Genomic DNA, 15,693 nt, shown 5'->3' on the forward strand with positions numbered 1-15,693 from the left:
CTCAACTGCTCTGTCTCAGTTGCTCTGTCTCAGTTGCTCAATTGCTCTGTCTGTTCCCTTGACGCATATGGCCCATCGGACTTCTTATCTAAGTAATATTCTGAGTTTATCACTTAAGTCACTGGCAGTCCTATAGCAGGTGTTTCAAAACAATTCATAGGGAAGTTTGCATGCGCCACTGAGACTCTATTTTGAACTATGTAACATGTCTTAACATCGCTTAAATCCTGTAAGTTTCACACAAGATGAGTAGGAATCACAACTCAAAAGAAACCACGTCTTAGGGAGTTCCTGTCATGGTTCAGTGGTTAACGAATCAGACTAGGAACCATGAGGTTGTGGCTTCGATCCCTGGCCTCGCTCAGTGGGTTAAGGATCCGGCGTTGCCATGACCTGTGGTGTAGGTCACAGACGTGGCTTGGAGCTGGCATTGCTGTGGCTCTGGTATAGGCCGGCAGCTACGGCTCCGATTAGACCCCTAGCCTGGGAACCTCCATATGCTGCAGGTGCAGCCCTAGAAAAGACAAAAAGACAAAAAGACAAAAAAAAAAAAAAAAAAAAAAAAAAAAAAAAAAAACAAGAAAGGGAAAAAAAAGAAACCACATCCTAACAGTATGTTCCAGGGGAGGGAAAAAGCTGGAGGAGTGCGTTGAGCCTGGGTTCTGGTGCTGGGGATGCTGTCTGTGCAGAACCAGAAACTTAGTTTGAGAGCAGGAGGGAGGGGCAGGGGGAAAGGGTTCTAGGAGAGTCCAGGAAAGAAGGGTCACCATGCTTGCAAGTAACTGGACAGCCACAATAATAGTGATGAGAATAGCAGCAGCAGCAAATTTTTATAAAGGGTAAAATTAAATGCTTATTTTACACATTATTCTAAATACCTTACATGTTTTAACTCATTTCTTTCTCAAAACAACCTGTGAAGCAGGTATTGTTATAAATTCCATTTTATAGAAGAAAGTGAGACCAAGAGAGCATAAGTAACTTTTCTGAGGTCCCCTGGTCAGCACAGAGTGGAGATTTGGTGCAGGCATCAGAAGCTGTGCCCTTAACCCAGAGGCTGCTACTGCTACCTCTGACCCATCTGTTGATCAAGTCCAATCCTCTGTGGGTAAAGCCCAGGGGTGTGGAGGTGAGGACTGGGAGTAGAGCTTTGATAGGGAGGCAGGAGGCACAACCTGAGACGAGTTTGGGAGAGTGTTCAAAGGACCCTGTGGACATTCAGACTCCTGAGAGGCACGTGGAATATGAGCCTATTAAGGACAGAAGGTCTGAGCTGCAGGCATGAAGTTACTTGTAAGAACACAGTAGATGAAATTGCTGATATGTGGCTTTGTGACAAGGAATAAAAGAAGTACCATTAAGGGGCCGTGGAAAATAGGAGAAAAGTAATAATAAAACAGCTGCATATGTTGAATCCCTGACCCATCCCAGGCATGGTTCTAAGTACTTCACATGTAATGAATAACCTAAAATAAAGCTTTGACACTGAGATGGAGCATATGAAATTCTTTATAATGCAGTCCCTGGATAGCTTCAGGACCTACTGTCTTTTCCACGAATTTTACATTATACCTTACTTCGAAATAATGAAGTAGTGTATTTTTAAAACGAGACAGCTTTTTGTATCGATAATAAAAACATAGTCTTACACTGGAAAAGAATGCTTCCAAGTAGGAAATGCACATAGCTCACGCTCTTTGAGAAAGCCACATTTGCAATCTTGATCAAATCACCTAACTGTCTTATCCTCATTGATAACAATAGATCAGCTTCTTTATCTTTAGCTCGCAGGGCATTATTTTCATTGGTTTTACATGCCAGCATCAGAAAATGTCCTTTTGTGTGCTTAGTTTTTTCTTTGTAAAAGGCTTTTGGTAGATAGCAATTAATGTTAGGAAGGGGTAAAGGTTTCTCCAGGGGAGGATATGTTGGAATTCTGAGGAGGAGGTGGGGAGAACCTTTGTTACTGCGCATGTGGCCCTTGGCCGCCAGGCATGGAAAATCCTGTTCTCATTATTAGTGAGAGCGTTGGCTTACCCTGTACAGGATGGAGGAATCAAGATTATGCAATTACCGTATTATGTGATACTTTAAACTTCTCTGGGGCAAAGGACTGTAGAAAAAACCAACATGTTAATAACAATGTAGAAGAAAATGTAGGGCTTTTTCTGTGAACTTTGTGAATCAACTAATTTGTGAAATTCATATTTGAAACTAAAATCTAACATGATTTCCCCATAGTAACCCACATGTCAGGGTTGGGCCTTGATTTGGTTCAGCCTTTTAATCTGCACACTTAGTCTTTTTTTAAATTCCTTTATCCATTTTTTTGTGGCAAATAGTTGGCTAATAAGATATCTCAGGAGATAGTTGTTTAATATTTATTGAGAGTCCAGAATTTATGAACTTCAGCAGTGGCAACTTTAAAAGTCAAATGAAAATGAAACCCCCCCAGGTAGATCAACAAGTAGAAATGTGTACTCTTGACTAATTATTAACTTTGGTGTTTATCCTGCAGTTTCAGAGTTTTCTTGCTAGTGAATTCATTCTATTTGCTATTTTTTTTTCTTGTATTTTTCCAGGAAGAAAAAAACTGAAGGCACATATGACTTACCTTATTGGGACCGAGCAGGTACTTCATGCATGGCTTTGCATCTCTTTCCATCAGAGGGAAGCCCCTGCCCTCCAGGTGGCAGTAGTGACAGAGGAGTGTCCTTTGCAGGCCCACGTGAACTCCCCAGTACTATTAGAAAAAGGGCATTCTTCTTCTGATTGTTTTTACTTTTCTCTAAATTCTCTTCTAGCTGATAAGTAATGAAATGAAACATAAGAATTTCCCATAACACATATTCTGTTCTTTTTCTTCTGGAGAATTTGTCTGGTTTGCCTCATGCATGTGTCTAGCTTGAGACCAGGTTTCTGTGTGGTGAACGTGAACACTGGGTAAGAAGCAGAGGATTGCGGTCCCAGTGACACAGTGTGTGTGTGTCACTCTGCTGTGGATATTTACCACGTGGAGTCCAGCAGTTTACGAGTCAGTGAAATCTTCCATGAGTTATATCTTATGAATTTCTACTCTGTGGTAGGTGGCAGGTTGCCACAGGTTACACTGGGGGCCTTCTCCAGGTCTTATCCTTCCCACTTCTCACTCCCAGAGTGACTAATAGGAGCCAGTCCACTGTGACTAAGGTTGAAAAGAGCTGTGGTGGGGACAGACCATCCCAGAGTTGATCTTGGGAAGAATTTTTGAACGTAATTAAATTTATTAAAAACCACTGCTGTAACAGACTGAATCTGGCTATACTATAGTAGTAGTGATTTGCCCTAGTATACACTTTTGATAGAGATTTCTATTGTGTTCTGCTTTGAACTGGATATTCTATCAAAGCAAAATACAGACTTGAACAACTTAAGGAACTAGAAAAAGAACAAATTAAACCCAAAGTTACTGGAAAGAAGGAAACAAAAGAAAACAGGAAAAAGCAGAAAACAGCAAGCGTCGGCAAGGATGTGGGGAAATTTAACCCTTGTGCACTGTTGGTGGGAATGTAAAATAGTACAGCTTCTGTGGGAAACAGAATTTTTTGGTGACTCCTCAAAAAATTGAAAATAGAATTGCCATATGATCCAGCAATTCCACTTCTAGGTATAGACCCAAAAGAATTGAAACAGAGATATTTTTATACCCATGTTCATAGCCACATTATTCACAATAGTTGAAAAATGGAAGCAACCTAAGTGTCCGTCAGCTACTGAATAGATAAGCAAAGTGTGGGATATACATAAAATGGAATATCAAGCCTTAAAAAAGAAGGGAATTCTGCAGTATACCACAGTGTGGATGTACCTTAAGCACATGCTAAGTGAAATAAATAAGCCAGTCACAAAAAGAAGAATATTATATGATTCCATTAGTACGAGGTACTTAGAATACTCAATTTTTTTTTTTTTTTTTTTGCTTTTTCACCCCGTACCCACAGCATATGGAGGTTCCCAGGCTAGGGGTCGAATTGGAGCTCACTGCCTGCCTAGGCCACAACACAGGAACACCAGATCCAAGCCATGTCTGCGACCTATACCACAGCTCACAGCAATGCCGGATCTTTAACCCACTGAACAAGGCCAGGGATCGAACCCCCAACCTTATCGTTCCTAGTCAGATTCATTTTCACTGTGCCAGGACAGGAACTCCAGAGTATTCAAAATTATAAACACAGAAAGTAGAATGGTGAGTTCCAGGGGCTGGCAAAAAAGAGAATCAGGAGTACTAGGTATGGATTTTAGTTCTACAAGAAGAAGAGAGTTATGAGATGGATGTTGGTGATGCCTGCACAACAGTATTAATATAGTTGATATCACTGAACTATTTGCTCATAAATGGTTAAGATAGATTTTATATCAGGTGTATTTTACCACAATAAAAAAAAAAAAGCTTGAACATAAAGGCTAGTTTGTGTAGACATTTGTTATAGAAATGGCTTAAACACAACCAGATTTCTCCCTTCATATACTATTGCTGTTTCAGACATAGCTTTTCATTAATTCTCTTTTGCTTATGATCACAATGAAGGCTGGTGGAAAGGAATGAAGCAGTTTCTCCCTGCCAGATCAGTGGAGCATGAGGAAACCCCAGTCCGCTACAGCAGTAGTGAAGTGAATCACTTGAGTCCAAGGGAAGTCACCACAGTGCTGCAGACGGACTCTGCAGGTAATGAGTGGCAGCTCTGGAGCCACGGGTGGAGGGAGGAAAATGCTATACTTGCTATAAGTGCTTTGGGATTTAACAGTATCTTTCATCTTTTTCATGATGAGCTAGTTTTCCAAAGGTAGAACCACTTTTTAAAAGCTCATCAAGAGTCATTTGTGTTTTAGATATTCTATCCATAAATTTGGGATATTAATTTCTAAAAACTTAGGGCACTTTGTTTACCTGGAATTTCATGTTTTTGGGGGGGAATTGGGGGTATTAAAAAGGCAGCAGGAAAGACACAGTGGGCCTTACAGTAATTCCCTATTGACCCTAGGGAATTCCCTATTAAATACATATTTTAAGTATTTTCTAGTATTTGAAAAGGAAAAAAAAAATCTGTGAAATGATTTTCCAAGACTAGCATTATTCCAAATACTAGTATTTGAATATTTACTACTATTCTAATACTAGTGTATATTAGAATATTTATTTTCCAATGAAATATTATCTGAAGAACATATGCGAACACTCTTTATGCAAAACCACATGAATGACGCTTTCTGGCACATCTACAAGATAACATCTTTCATTTTAATTTTTTAAGTTGGTTCTTACTGGAAAATCCATAGGTCTCTATTGATAGCAAACACTCCATAAAGTGTTTGCTTTGGTATAAGCCTTCAGCTGCCATCCTCAATTGTAAGATCCCTGCGTTAATGACGTGACATTTCTGTTGTCTGTGTTTTGTGACTTCCACAGAGTATGCACAGCCACTTGTGGGAGGAATTGTTGGCACACTCCATCAGAGATCCACCTTTAAACCAGAAGAAGGAAAAGAAGCCGGGTATGCTGACCTAGATCCTTACAGCTCTCCTGTGCAAGAAGTTTATCATGCCTATGCTGAACCACTCCCAATCACTGGGCCTGAGTACGCCACCCCAATTGTCATGGATATGTCCGGGCACCCCACAGGTTCAGTTGGTCTGCCCTCAACGTCCACTTTCAAAGCCACAGGAAACCAGCCTCCTGCTTTAGTGGGAACATACAACACTCTTCTCTCCAGGACTGATAGCTGCTCTTCAGCCCGGGCCCAGTATGATACCCCAAAAGGTGGGAAGCCAGGCCCAAGTGCCCCCGATGAATTGGTGTACCAGGTACCACAGAGCACACAGGAGGTGGCAGGAGCGGGGAGGGATGGTGAATGTGATGTCTTTAAGGAAATCCTTTGAAGGTGATGCTGCTTTTTACAAAGCATCATTTTAAAGCACATGGCCTTTTTTATTGTGTTAGTGGTAGTAATATATAGAACGTGTTACATGATCTGTCACGGATGTGCTTGGGGGAAGCGTGAGGACCGAGGTACAGGAAGCTACTCATCTTGCTTTAAAAGTGTCATCATGGCACAGTTACCACTTGCTTGTTAAATTTCAGACTTCCTGTTTGTTACTACTGTAAAACATGATTTTAATACAGAAAAAGCTCCCTACTATGCACTTCAAGAGAATTAAAAATCACTGAGTATTTATTACCAATGCTGCAGGTACATTATGAACTCAAGATGGCTCTGTAAGCCTTTCTGGCAATAAGCATGGTACTCTTCGTAAAATGTCTAATGGCTTGAAATTCTGCTCTTTGTGAAAGGTGGGTACTATCATGATTTCTTCCTCTTCTCTTCCCATATTGCATTCTGGATTAAAAAATCAGCAATACAATCATTGTTTTGATTATAGTCATATACACTTAGCCATCTTTGCTTAGGAAGATCTGTACTGGGAAACTGACCTCTAATGAGGAGGGTGGTTTTTCACTTTCTGACACGGCTAAGAGCTTTAACCCTTCATCATCCATGACCTGGTCTCATCCCTCCTTGTTTTACCTGGGGCCCGTGGTGGCCAGCCCCACTCTTCTGTTTATAAATGCTTGAGTGTTGTTTTCATGGGTGATCCTTGCTTTATCAGCCTCATTATTTCAGATCCCCTAATGTTTCTGAGGGGAAACAGAACAACTCTACAAATTTAAAAAAAAAAAAAAAAGCTATACAGGAGATTCTCCACCCCCAACTTTATTTGCAGTGGAATTTTTCCAGAGAGGGTTGTGGAACGCTGAGGGCTTCTAACTGAACACTGTAAACAGTACACACTTAAAATATCGTGGTGAAAGGCAAAGTCATTCCTGAGAAGTCCTATAAATTACCTTCCCCCGCAAAAAAGGTAGCCAGAATTTGCCCTCTTTGGTTTTACATTTATAGATTTTTCTTCGAATCTCAAGGTGTTGTTTTTAGTCAAATGAAGAAACATTTGTTTTCCACAGTAAACTAATGTAAGAAATATAAACCTAGCATGTATTCTTCAGCTCTGTGGAGGCAGGAGTCATCCTTTACATTGTACCTGAGGAACAAATGTTTGAGCATCCTAGCCGTGGAAAATTCCTGTCTTGTTTTTGATGCCCCTGGGCAACTTCTTTGTCACTTTTTGCCCAGAACTTGTTTCAGATGGCTGAAATAGAAAGTGTCTGCAGTTTACCAGCCTTAGTGTAAAAAACCATCTTTAAAAGCCTTTAGGAATTCCCATCGTGTCTCAGTGGTTAACAAACTCAAGTAGTATCCATGAGGACCCAGGTTCAATCCCTGGCCTTGCTCAGTGGGTTAAGGATCTGGCGTTGCCATGAGCTGTGGTGTAGGTCACAGAGGTGGCTCAGATCTGGCATTGCTGTTACTGTAGCATAGGCTAGCAGCTATAGCTCTGATTCACCCCCTAGCCTGGGAACCTCCATATGCCTCAGGTGCGGCCCTAAAAAGACAAAAGACCAAAATAAAATAAGTAAGTCTTTAGACTGGTAAATTAATATGAGAAATCATATGATTAAAATATATGAACTTGGCATCTGTTCTTCTATCAACCTTATTTTGTAGACTTAAACGTTGAAATGTACTTCCCCATCAGGTTCTAGTCATTTCCTGTAGCCTGCACCACCAGGTGATGTTGCCAGAAGTGGCTAAATTTGACTGCAGATCTACAGTGTTCATTTTACTTCCATGAGTGTGCGCCACTATGATAAAACATTGCTTCAAAACAGAACTGCTTATTTCCATAGCCTCCCTGCCTTGTGGTTGTATGATTTTGTTGGTCTTACATTTTTGTTTGCTTTTCCTTTTTCTGACAAACTTTGAGGCATAATTCACTGAAAAACCGATATGCATATCTTTATAAAAACAGATATGAATGTGTAAAGCACATATATTAATGCAGTCATCCCTTTTCAGGTGGGAAGAGTAAACCAGTTGCTTTATTTTTTATTCATCCTTAGTACACAAAAATATACTTTTTCTCAAATCATACACCTGTTTGAAGCTTTAAGAGAAGTAACTTCAGTAACTTTCATTTTTCCACAAATGCTTGCTATTTTGTGTAATTGTGTGCACCTGATTGTTTTCCCACGGAACTTTTTTTGAGAAGCAGATGTTTTCTTATGTATATTTTAAGACTTGATTCTTTTATCGCCACTGTGCTGTCCTTGAACTACCAATGGTTTTTATAAAATATTTAGTTTTTACTGCTATTATATATTTTACTTTCCATATGAAGAGCTGAGCCGGATACAAAGTTCTGGTTTTGTACTTTTTAATTCATTTGTTTTCATATTAAAGGGTTTTTTTGTTTTATTTCTTTTTTGGCTGCCCCATGGTCTGTGGATCTCCCGGGCCATGGATCAGATCCGAGCTGCAGTTGCAGCAGCACCGGATCCTTTAACCCACTGTGCATCCGGATAGTGCAGAGACACCACTGATCTGCTGCATCACAGCAAGAACTCCTGTTTGGGGATTTTTTTTTTTTTTAACATTAATATGTCTGATATATATACAGTTTTGGAGACAATCAAGTAACAACTGAAAATGTGAAAGTAACCATTTTTTACAAAATTCCCTTGTATTTTTATCTTTGCTTGAAACATGTAAAAAGATTTAAGTCACTGTTGTTTATTGGATTATATTTTTTTCCTGTTAATGCAGTTATAAAAATAGAATCAGACAATGGATGCAGGAAATGTGGTCCTTTCATAAAATTACACTGACTTCCCTGTTACTTGATCTTAGGAACCAGTACAGTTAAAGATAAGATATTGTGAATGCTGATTTTAAAAGCTGTAAAATCTAAATAGATACTATTGTGTAGGGTCTAGTCCAGTTATTTAAGTTCCGTTTAAATATTTGCACTTTGCATTAAACAATGGGTTTTATTTGCTGATGAGTAGAGGATTTATACACTAACTGAAATTATGGTATATATACACATGTCCTTCTCCCCACCCCCTACACAAGAAAGTAGAAAATAAGCTCATTTAAATATGAATGTGGCCATAATTCTATGGAATGTGATAAACCTTGAATTTCTTTTCCTGGGCTCCACACGGTCAACCTGGAGACCAAAAAGGTTATAGAAACACCATGTCAGACGATACAGTTAGTTAGAAGGAATGAATATGTTTAGGTGGGACAACAAAAACTTTTCAACCCCCCCCCAAAAGAAATCAGTGAAGCTCTACTTATTAAAGACAAAAGTTACCTATGAGCTCTGCCTTTCAGCTCTGAACTTGAAGTCCCTAAACTGCAAGATCTAAATAAGAGTTGGATATTTTTAGGTCAACCATGGCACTAATTCTCATTTAGTCCAAATTGTGACTCGTTTCTTCTCATCTCTTCTTTTTTTTGGCACTGGGAAAGGTAGAAACAAATCATGTAATGAAATAGGTAAAAATGGCTTGAGTGTCAGTTATATTCTCCCAGAATGTACTTTTCTTACCTCGGCATGTACTGTAGTCACTCAGTATTTGTATATGTTGCTAGAATTTAGATTGTATAAATAGTGAGATTTTAATGTGTTCATGTGTTTTTAATAAATTGTATATGTGTCTTGCTCAGATATTTTTTTAAATATACCACCTTGAGGTTTATAGTCGTTTCTCATACTATATAAAATGCCACATTCCTCAATTTTAAGATTTCGTCAGAAATTTTTATGGCCAATATTATAGAATGATGGTAACATTGCTTATATTCATTAAAATGAAATGGGAGACTAGCTCACCACTTTTGTCCAGTTGGCTTGTTTGCATCCCACAAGATTCTTCTCTGCTGCATGCTAGGTAAGCTTTCCATTTGAAGACACAGTTTATACATGTGGACAGTTGATTTTTCATGAGAATACCATTTAAATCCAGAAACAGCTTGGCTTTTCTTAAAGGTTTACTCATTTACATCTTCTGTTTTTCCTTGCAATAAACTTCCAAAATTTAATGAATAAATTAAGCCAGGAAAAAAAATAATGTGTAACAATTTTCTCCTTGAGCTTGCCTAATTCAGCTTTGTATAAATTGTATTTCTTTAAAATAATGCAGCTACCAGCCTTTAGTAATTGCATTCTTTGGTTATTTACTTATCCAGAATTCATATTTATGCTATTTCTTTGGACTTAAAAACAAAAAAAATCTTCCTGCTACCCAACTACTCATCATAATCATGGTTTACTTCACTGCAGGGAAAAATGCTTAGTTACGCCAATATGATCTTAAGAGTTCCAAAGCCACCCACCCCTTCAAACCTGGTTTAAGATTCCAGTCAATCAAGTTCCACAAAAAGGAGCCAAATAGTCATCCAGATAGAGGCCTGAAGTGGTTCCAGTATGCCATGTCAGAGCACTGCCACATGACCATTACCCATCAATTTACAGTGGCCAGATAAACCTCTCAAAATGTCAAGTTGTATTAAAATTTTGTTGTGGTAAACCCAATCCCCTTACTTATTAGGAAGTCCCATCTCTTTAAAAGTCTAAGATGAAGTAACTATAAAAAGATGTTTAAAAACACTTCAGAAAACTAGCTTATTTTTAAAACAAGGCAATGAAACCTTCACTTATTTCCCTGATAGCTTAACTAAACATAATCTTGGTTTCCATAAATTAAATATATTCACAGAAATTAAGCTGGTGGTTATGAATCACCAGGCAGCAACAGACTTAATATACATAATTTCTTGACAAGTTCATCCAACATATTTTAAAAACAAACTAAAAATTGCAGTATAAAAATAAAACTAATATTGTTAGCATCATCTTCTGAGTCTGTAGGGTCAATCTTGAGTCAAGTTGATTACAAAGTTTTTCTCTATAATGTCCTTCAGAAAGAGCTGCTCTGCAGTCACATTGTGATATGCATTCTAAAGAAAAATGAAATAAAATCACCGTCTGTCCCAATTTCAAGATAATTAACAGCAGCAGCAATGGAATGTGCTGGCTCTAAAAAGCTCCATAGATGACATAGGTCATGGACTTGTCTTTCCTTTTTAATTTCTTTTTTCATTGCGCATTGTTGTGCCAGAGCTTTCCCTAAAGCCCACTCTTTCCACTGAAACCATCCCATCAGTAAGAAGTTCCCTCACATCATCCTGTGGTCTACTCAATTATGGTATAAATCTAGAAACCACAACTGACAATGTTACGCTCTAACCTGAGTAATACCATTCCTTCAGCTCACATAGTCTTTGCGGGATGAGGGTTTAAGAGGACTGGCTTCATTTCATGGGCTATAGCCATATACTTAACAGCAAGTCACTCACAGTTCAGTACTGAAAACCTATAGATAACATTTTCATCCTGTCATTTGCGAGGTGTCACAAATCTAAGTTGTAATTAGGAAAACAGAAAATTCCCATTTATTCAATGAAAATAAAAATCTTAAACATCAAATCAACCACCATTAATCTCTGTTCCAGAGAAGAATTATCTAGTTAAAGGTTTATAACTTTTCTGGAAAATTCTTTCCTGGGATTCACATATTATAGACCTTCTCATCTACTTAACCGGAAAAAACTACATGAAAATAATTAGTATGAGTACAGCTATGCTTTTAGGTGAATCTGTCATATCTCAGATAACAGATTTCTATATAGTCAAATAGTACAAGTAATGATACAATTTCTAGAATAAGGCTTGGTCCCTGTGTAGGTTTGATGAGATTTTTCCCAAGGGTCTGCTGTAGTAAAAACTCTATAGACTTGAATGCTAATTTCAGCATGTGGTATCTCTTTAAACACTTATAAAGCCGTCAATGACCTCCAAAATCTGTTCCCTCATTAAAATGACAGGGTGAGAAGGAAGAATAGAAGCTTTCCAAATCTGAAGATCAAAGATTACACCAAAGTGTACATAGGTTACCTTATTCATCAAAGACATGGTGGCATTCCCATAGTAGTGCAAAGGACTCTTGAGGTCAGAAAAGTTGTACTTAAAACCAGCAATGTGAACTTCATGACATATGTGAAATGCCAGTGTAATGGCAATAATTCCTGTTGTTGGGTGTTTGGGTTTCTGGGGGAGGAAATGAACATTTTAAAAATTCAAAACAAGGTATTTGTTTACAAAGCATATTTGGGTGACCTAATCTCATAAAACAGGGTGTTCTGAACATTTAATCAGGACAGAAACACTTTAATTAAACCCTCAACATGCGCTAAGGATCAAGCCCCAAACAGTTAACACCTTAACTCTGAAATATAAAGTCTTTTAAATAAAACTGCGGTACCAGCCCAGAAGACAATCTATCACATTAATAGTATGAGGCTTATAGAAAAGGATGCTGCTGCCTTGTTTTCAGAAACACGCTTCTTGTGGAAAACGCAAAGCCTGAGAATGTTGAACCCACGTTTGAAACATAAGGACAACTTAATGCACTAGTGGATAGAATCATGCTGAAAGACTTCATATAAATTAGCCTTAAAACAGTTCTATTTTAGAATGCTGATGATTTAACTTGCTCTAGGGAAAAATGGTTTTATTTTATTTTAAATATTTTTTTTTTTGTCTTTTTAGGGCCGCACCTGTAGCATATGGAGGTTCCTAGGTTAGGGATCTAATTGGAGCTGCCTGCCAGCCTACACCACAGCCACAGCAATGCCAGATCTAAGCCACGTCTGCGACCAACACCACAGCTCGCGGCAACGCCGGACCCTTAACTCACTGAGCAAGGCCAGGGATCAAACCCGCAACCTCATGGTTCCGTTTTAAAAATTTTTTTTTTATTTTATTTTTTTTTTATTTTATTTTCCCACTGTACAGCAAGGGGGTCAGGTTATCCTTACATATATACAATTACAGTTTGGAAAAACGGTTTTAATCAAGGAACTACAATGACAAATTGCCATGGTAAGAATCTTATTAGAAAATGAAGACTCTAAATGTACATATGCACAATAAAGTCTCTCTTTTATTTTTAAATTGATAAAAAAAAAACTAGAAAGAAACTAATCATCCTCTTTACATGTACATATATCCTGAAAAATACTGTGATAGATTTGACAGAAGGATCTTGGGATTCAAAGTTTTAATTCTCGGCCTTCCAAGGCAAAACCAAACTATATCAAATTTGTTAGCACGAAAATTCAAGATTTCCTTTTGATTAAATATTTCTTACAGGTCTCATGGAAATTGCATATGGTAAGTTATGATTCTGAGGAAAAGAAAAAAATCAAAGCAACACAATAAAGTCAAACTGCAAGAAGCAAATCTGTCTGAAAGCCCAAAACCTATGCACTTCTGTGACCCCACCATAGCCCTCACCAACTGCTAGGAAAAGGAAATTAATGGTCAGGTTAAAAACCCAGCAGTCATCCAGCACCACTGACCCTGTCACATTTTCCCTCTCCTGTCCCTCTTCAAGTCCTCTTCTTCCTTTCATCCACCATAATCATCCCCTTACACAGACCTTCAATTTCCTTCGGCACCGATTACCCACAGAACCTATATTATCACCTGACAGGATCTTCACCCTGGTTAAACCCACACCCCGGCAGCAGAGCAAGGCAAGAGAAAACGTCCTTTCCTGGTCGCAAGTTCCATGTATGACCACAGTCTCAAGTGGGCATTCAGGGTCCAACAGTCCACTTACAGACCCCTAGTGAATTTCCATTCCTACTCTCCATGGTGACAAGTTCACACTTTTCTACCCATCAGCTCTGCCTTTCTTCCTACTTCTCATTGGCAATGTAATCCTTACCTTTCTTAGAAAACAGAATCAGACAAGAGCTATATTTTCCTCCCAATTCCAAATCTACCTTCATCTTTCCGCATATTTTCAGTGTTCAGTCCCATGTGTATGGGATGTCTCTGTTCTACCTACAGCCAATCTCTCCTCTAGTACATGCTTTTTTACACCATCTCTTTTCTCAACAACTTTGCTTCCACAACTATCTTCTTTCTCTCTTCATCATCAATATTTCCCTTTTTGGATCGTTGCTTTCAGCACACAAACATCTATCATCTGTCTTTTTAAAAAAAAACAACCAAAACTCCCTTTCTTTGATCCTATGTTCTTCCAAACATTTCTCTGCTTTCTTTTCCAGCAAAACTCCACTAAAAATTTTCCTTGGCTCACTCATGTTTCATGTTCTCTTTAATGTGATTCAAACAGGCTTTCTTCGACTTTCTTATCCTCATCCATATCAATGTGACATCCATGTTTCCAGGACAGCATCTGACATAGCTGACCTCTGCTAATACAGCTGGGTCCTCACTTAGCTCCTGGGACACTGGGTCCTACTGGAACTTCAGCCTACTTACAACTAGTTCTCGTATCATCTCTAAGTAAGACCAGTGTCTTCTTGTGCTTGAGTTGTTAAGGACACTACCTACAATGAAAAGCAAGGAATAAATCTGATCTTGCCTCACTTATGAAAATAAGAAGTGAAAAATCACGAAGTATACATTCAAGAAGCTGTCATTTCCCTTCAAAAAGAAATTACTAGGAAGCTGTCCTTTCTCCTCAAAATTACTATGAAATAGGGTTTAAGTTTAAACTATGCTTTTTGACTTGGGGATTCCACTTTTAGGTGTCATTCCTATATAAATCACACAGTGTGCAGAAAATCCCTATAAGCATATGCATTTCTACATATAGAAGAAAAATCTAGATACAAAACTGAAAGTCTATGAATAGGAGAAGAGTTAATTAAATGGAGAAGGGAAACAATAATACCTATGGTATAATAACAACTATTAAAGTGTTTGTGCTTTCTAGGAAATAGTCTAGAAAAATATAAAAGGCAAAAAAGCTTGGGAGATCATGTGAGTTATGAAGGGAAGAGAAAAGGATGATTTCCTCTTTTAAAAATATTCTTTAATAAAAGTTATTTGATTTTAAGTATATAATACTTTAGATTTTTTTATCATGCTAAAGATATATAATGTGTGTTTATTTCCTGATTACAAAAGGGAAAACCTCATTTCAGCTGAGATCACATTACACAGTTACTCAAGCTTCCAGTGAAAAACACAGCCTGCCACTGTTTGGGTCTGGAATATTTTTTCCTAGGGAATGTAGACAAACAGGGCTGCAAGAGTCAAAGTCAATGAGATTCCTTTCAATGAAAAAATTAAAGAAACCAGATGGGCTTCTCTGCACAAAGCCTGCCCACCAGCTGCACCCTCCACCACCCCACCTCCCCACCCACCACCCCCACAGGTCCAGACACTCCTCCCCTGAGAGCACTAGAGAGGAGGTGGTGGCGGATGAGCTACCTGTACATGCAGGAGATCCCTCAAGGGCAGAAAAAACCCTCCATTTATGGTTCTTTTCCTTGCAATCTAAAAAACAATGATAAAATCCACAGGTATCTAATTTCACTAACTCGGATGTGACCCACAGAGGCCAGCTCATGAGTCATGGTTCTCATACAGTTTCCAACAGCCCCCCGGGGACCCACTATCCCACCCCAGGCAGATCTTTAGCTTGAAACTGTGCAAAGGAAAATACATACCTGATTTTTTGGAAACACCTTTGGGAAGTGAAGTAGTTCGTAAGCTGCTGTTCTGATGATGAAAGGATCTAATATTCTGATTTGATAAGGCTTATAGATCAGATTTAAGGCTGGTTTCTTCCAAAAACCATTAGTGTTCTGAAATAAAGAACATAGAAAATACAACTGTGATTGTCTTTCTTTTAAAAAGGAAAAAACA

General features: G+C 38.4%; 2 protein-coding genes across 22 annotated transcripts in view; one reads left to right on the plus strand and one right to left on the minus strand.

Annotated features, from left to right (window-relative positions):
* DCBLD2 (discoidin, CUB and LCCL domain containing 2) overlaps positions 1–9,768 on the plus strand; it is a 96,313-nt gene extending 86,545 nt beyond the window's left edge. The window contains exons 14-16 of one of the 2 annotated variants that reach the window (XM_021070662.1): positions 2,583–2,632; positions 4,571–4,708; positions 5,450–9,768. In XM_021070662.1, the coding sequence (XP_020926321.1) occupies positions 2,583–2,632; positions 4,571–4,708; positions 5,450–5,919 (658 nt within the window). In that variant the 3' untranslated portion in view covers positions 5,920–9,768. The remainder of the gene's footprint in view (positions 1–2,582; positions 2,633–4,570; positions 4,709–5,449) is intronic. The other variant, XM_021070663.1, reaches the window with a different exon arrangement.
* The window catches only part of ST3GAL6 (ST3 beta-galactoside alpha-2,3-sialyltransferase 6), a 67,118-nt gene continuing 59,376 nt past the window's right edge, over positions 7,952–15,693 (minus strand). For 10 of the 20 annotated variants that reach the window (XM_021070679.1, XM_021070667.1, XM_021070666.1 and 7 more), the window contains 4 exons: positions 15,495–15,632; positions 15,256–15,321; positions 11,899–12,051; positions 8,249–10,901 (listed from right to left, as the gene is read on the minus strand). In XM_021070679.1, the coding sequence (XP_020926338.1) occupies positions 10,815–10,901; positions 11,899–12,051; positions 15,256–15,321; positions 15,495–15,632 (444 nt within the window). In that variant the 3' untranslated portion in view covers positions 8,249–10,814. Of the gene's footprint in view, positions 12,052–12,926; positions 13,190–15,255; positions 15,322–15,494; positions 15,633–15,693 lie in introns of those variants that run through there. The other 10 variants (XM_021070677.1, XM_021070684.1, XM_021070675.1 and 7 more) reach the window with 4 other exon arrangements.

The sequence above is a fragment of the Sus scrofa genome, chromosome 13 (assembly GCF_000003025.6).
Source record: "Sus scrofa isolate TJ Tabasco breed Duroc chromosome 13, Sscrofa11.1, whole genome shotgun sequence".
In the NCBI taxonomy this organism is placed as follows: domain Eukaryota; kingdom Metazoa; phylum Chordata; class Mammalia; order Artiodactyla; family Suidae; genus Sus; species Sus scrofa.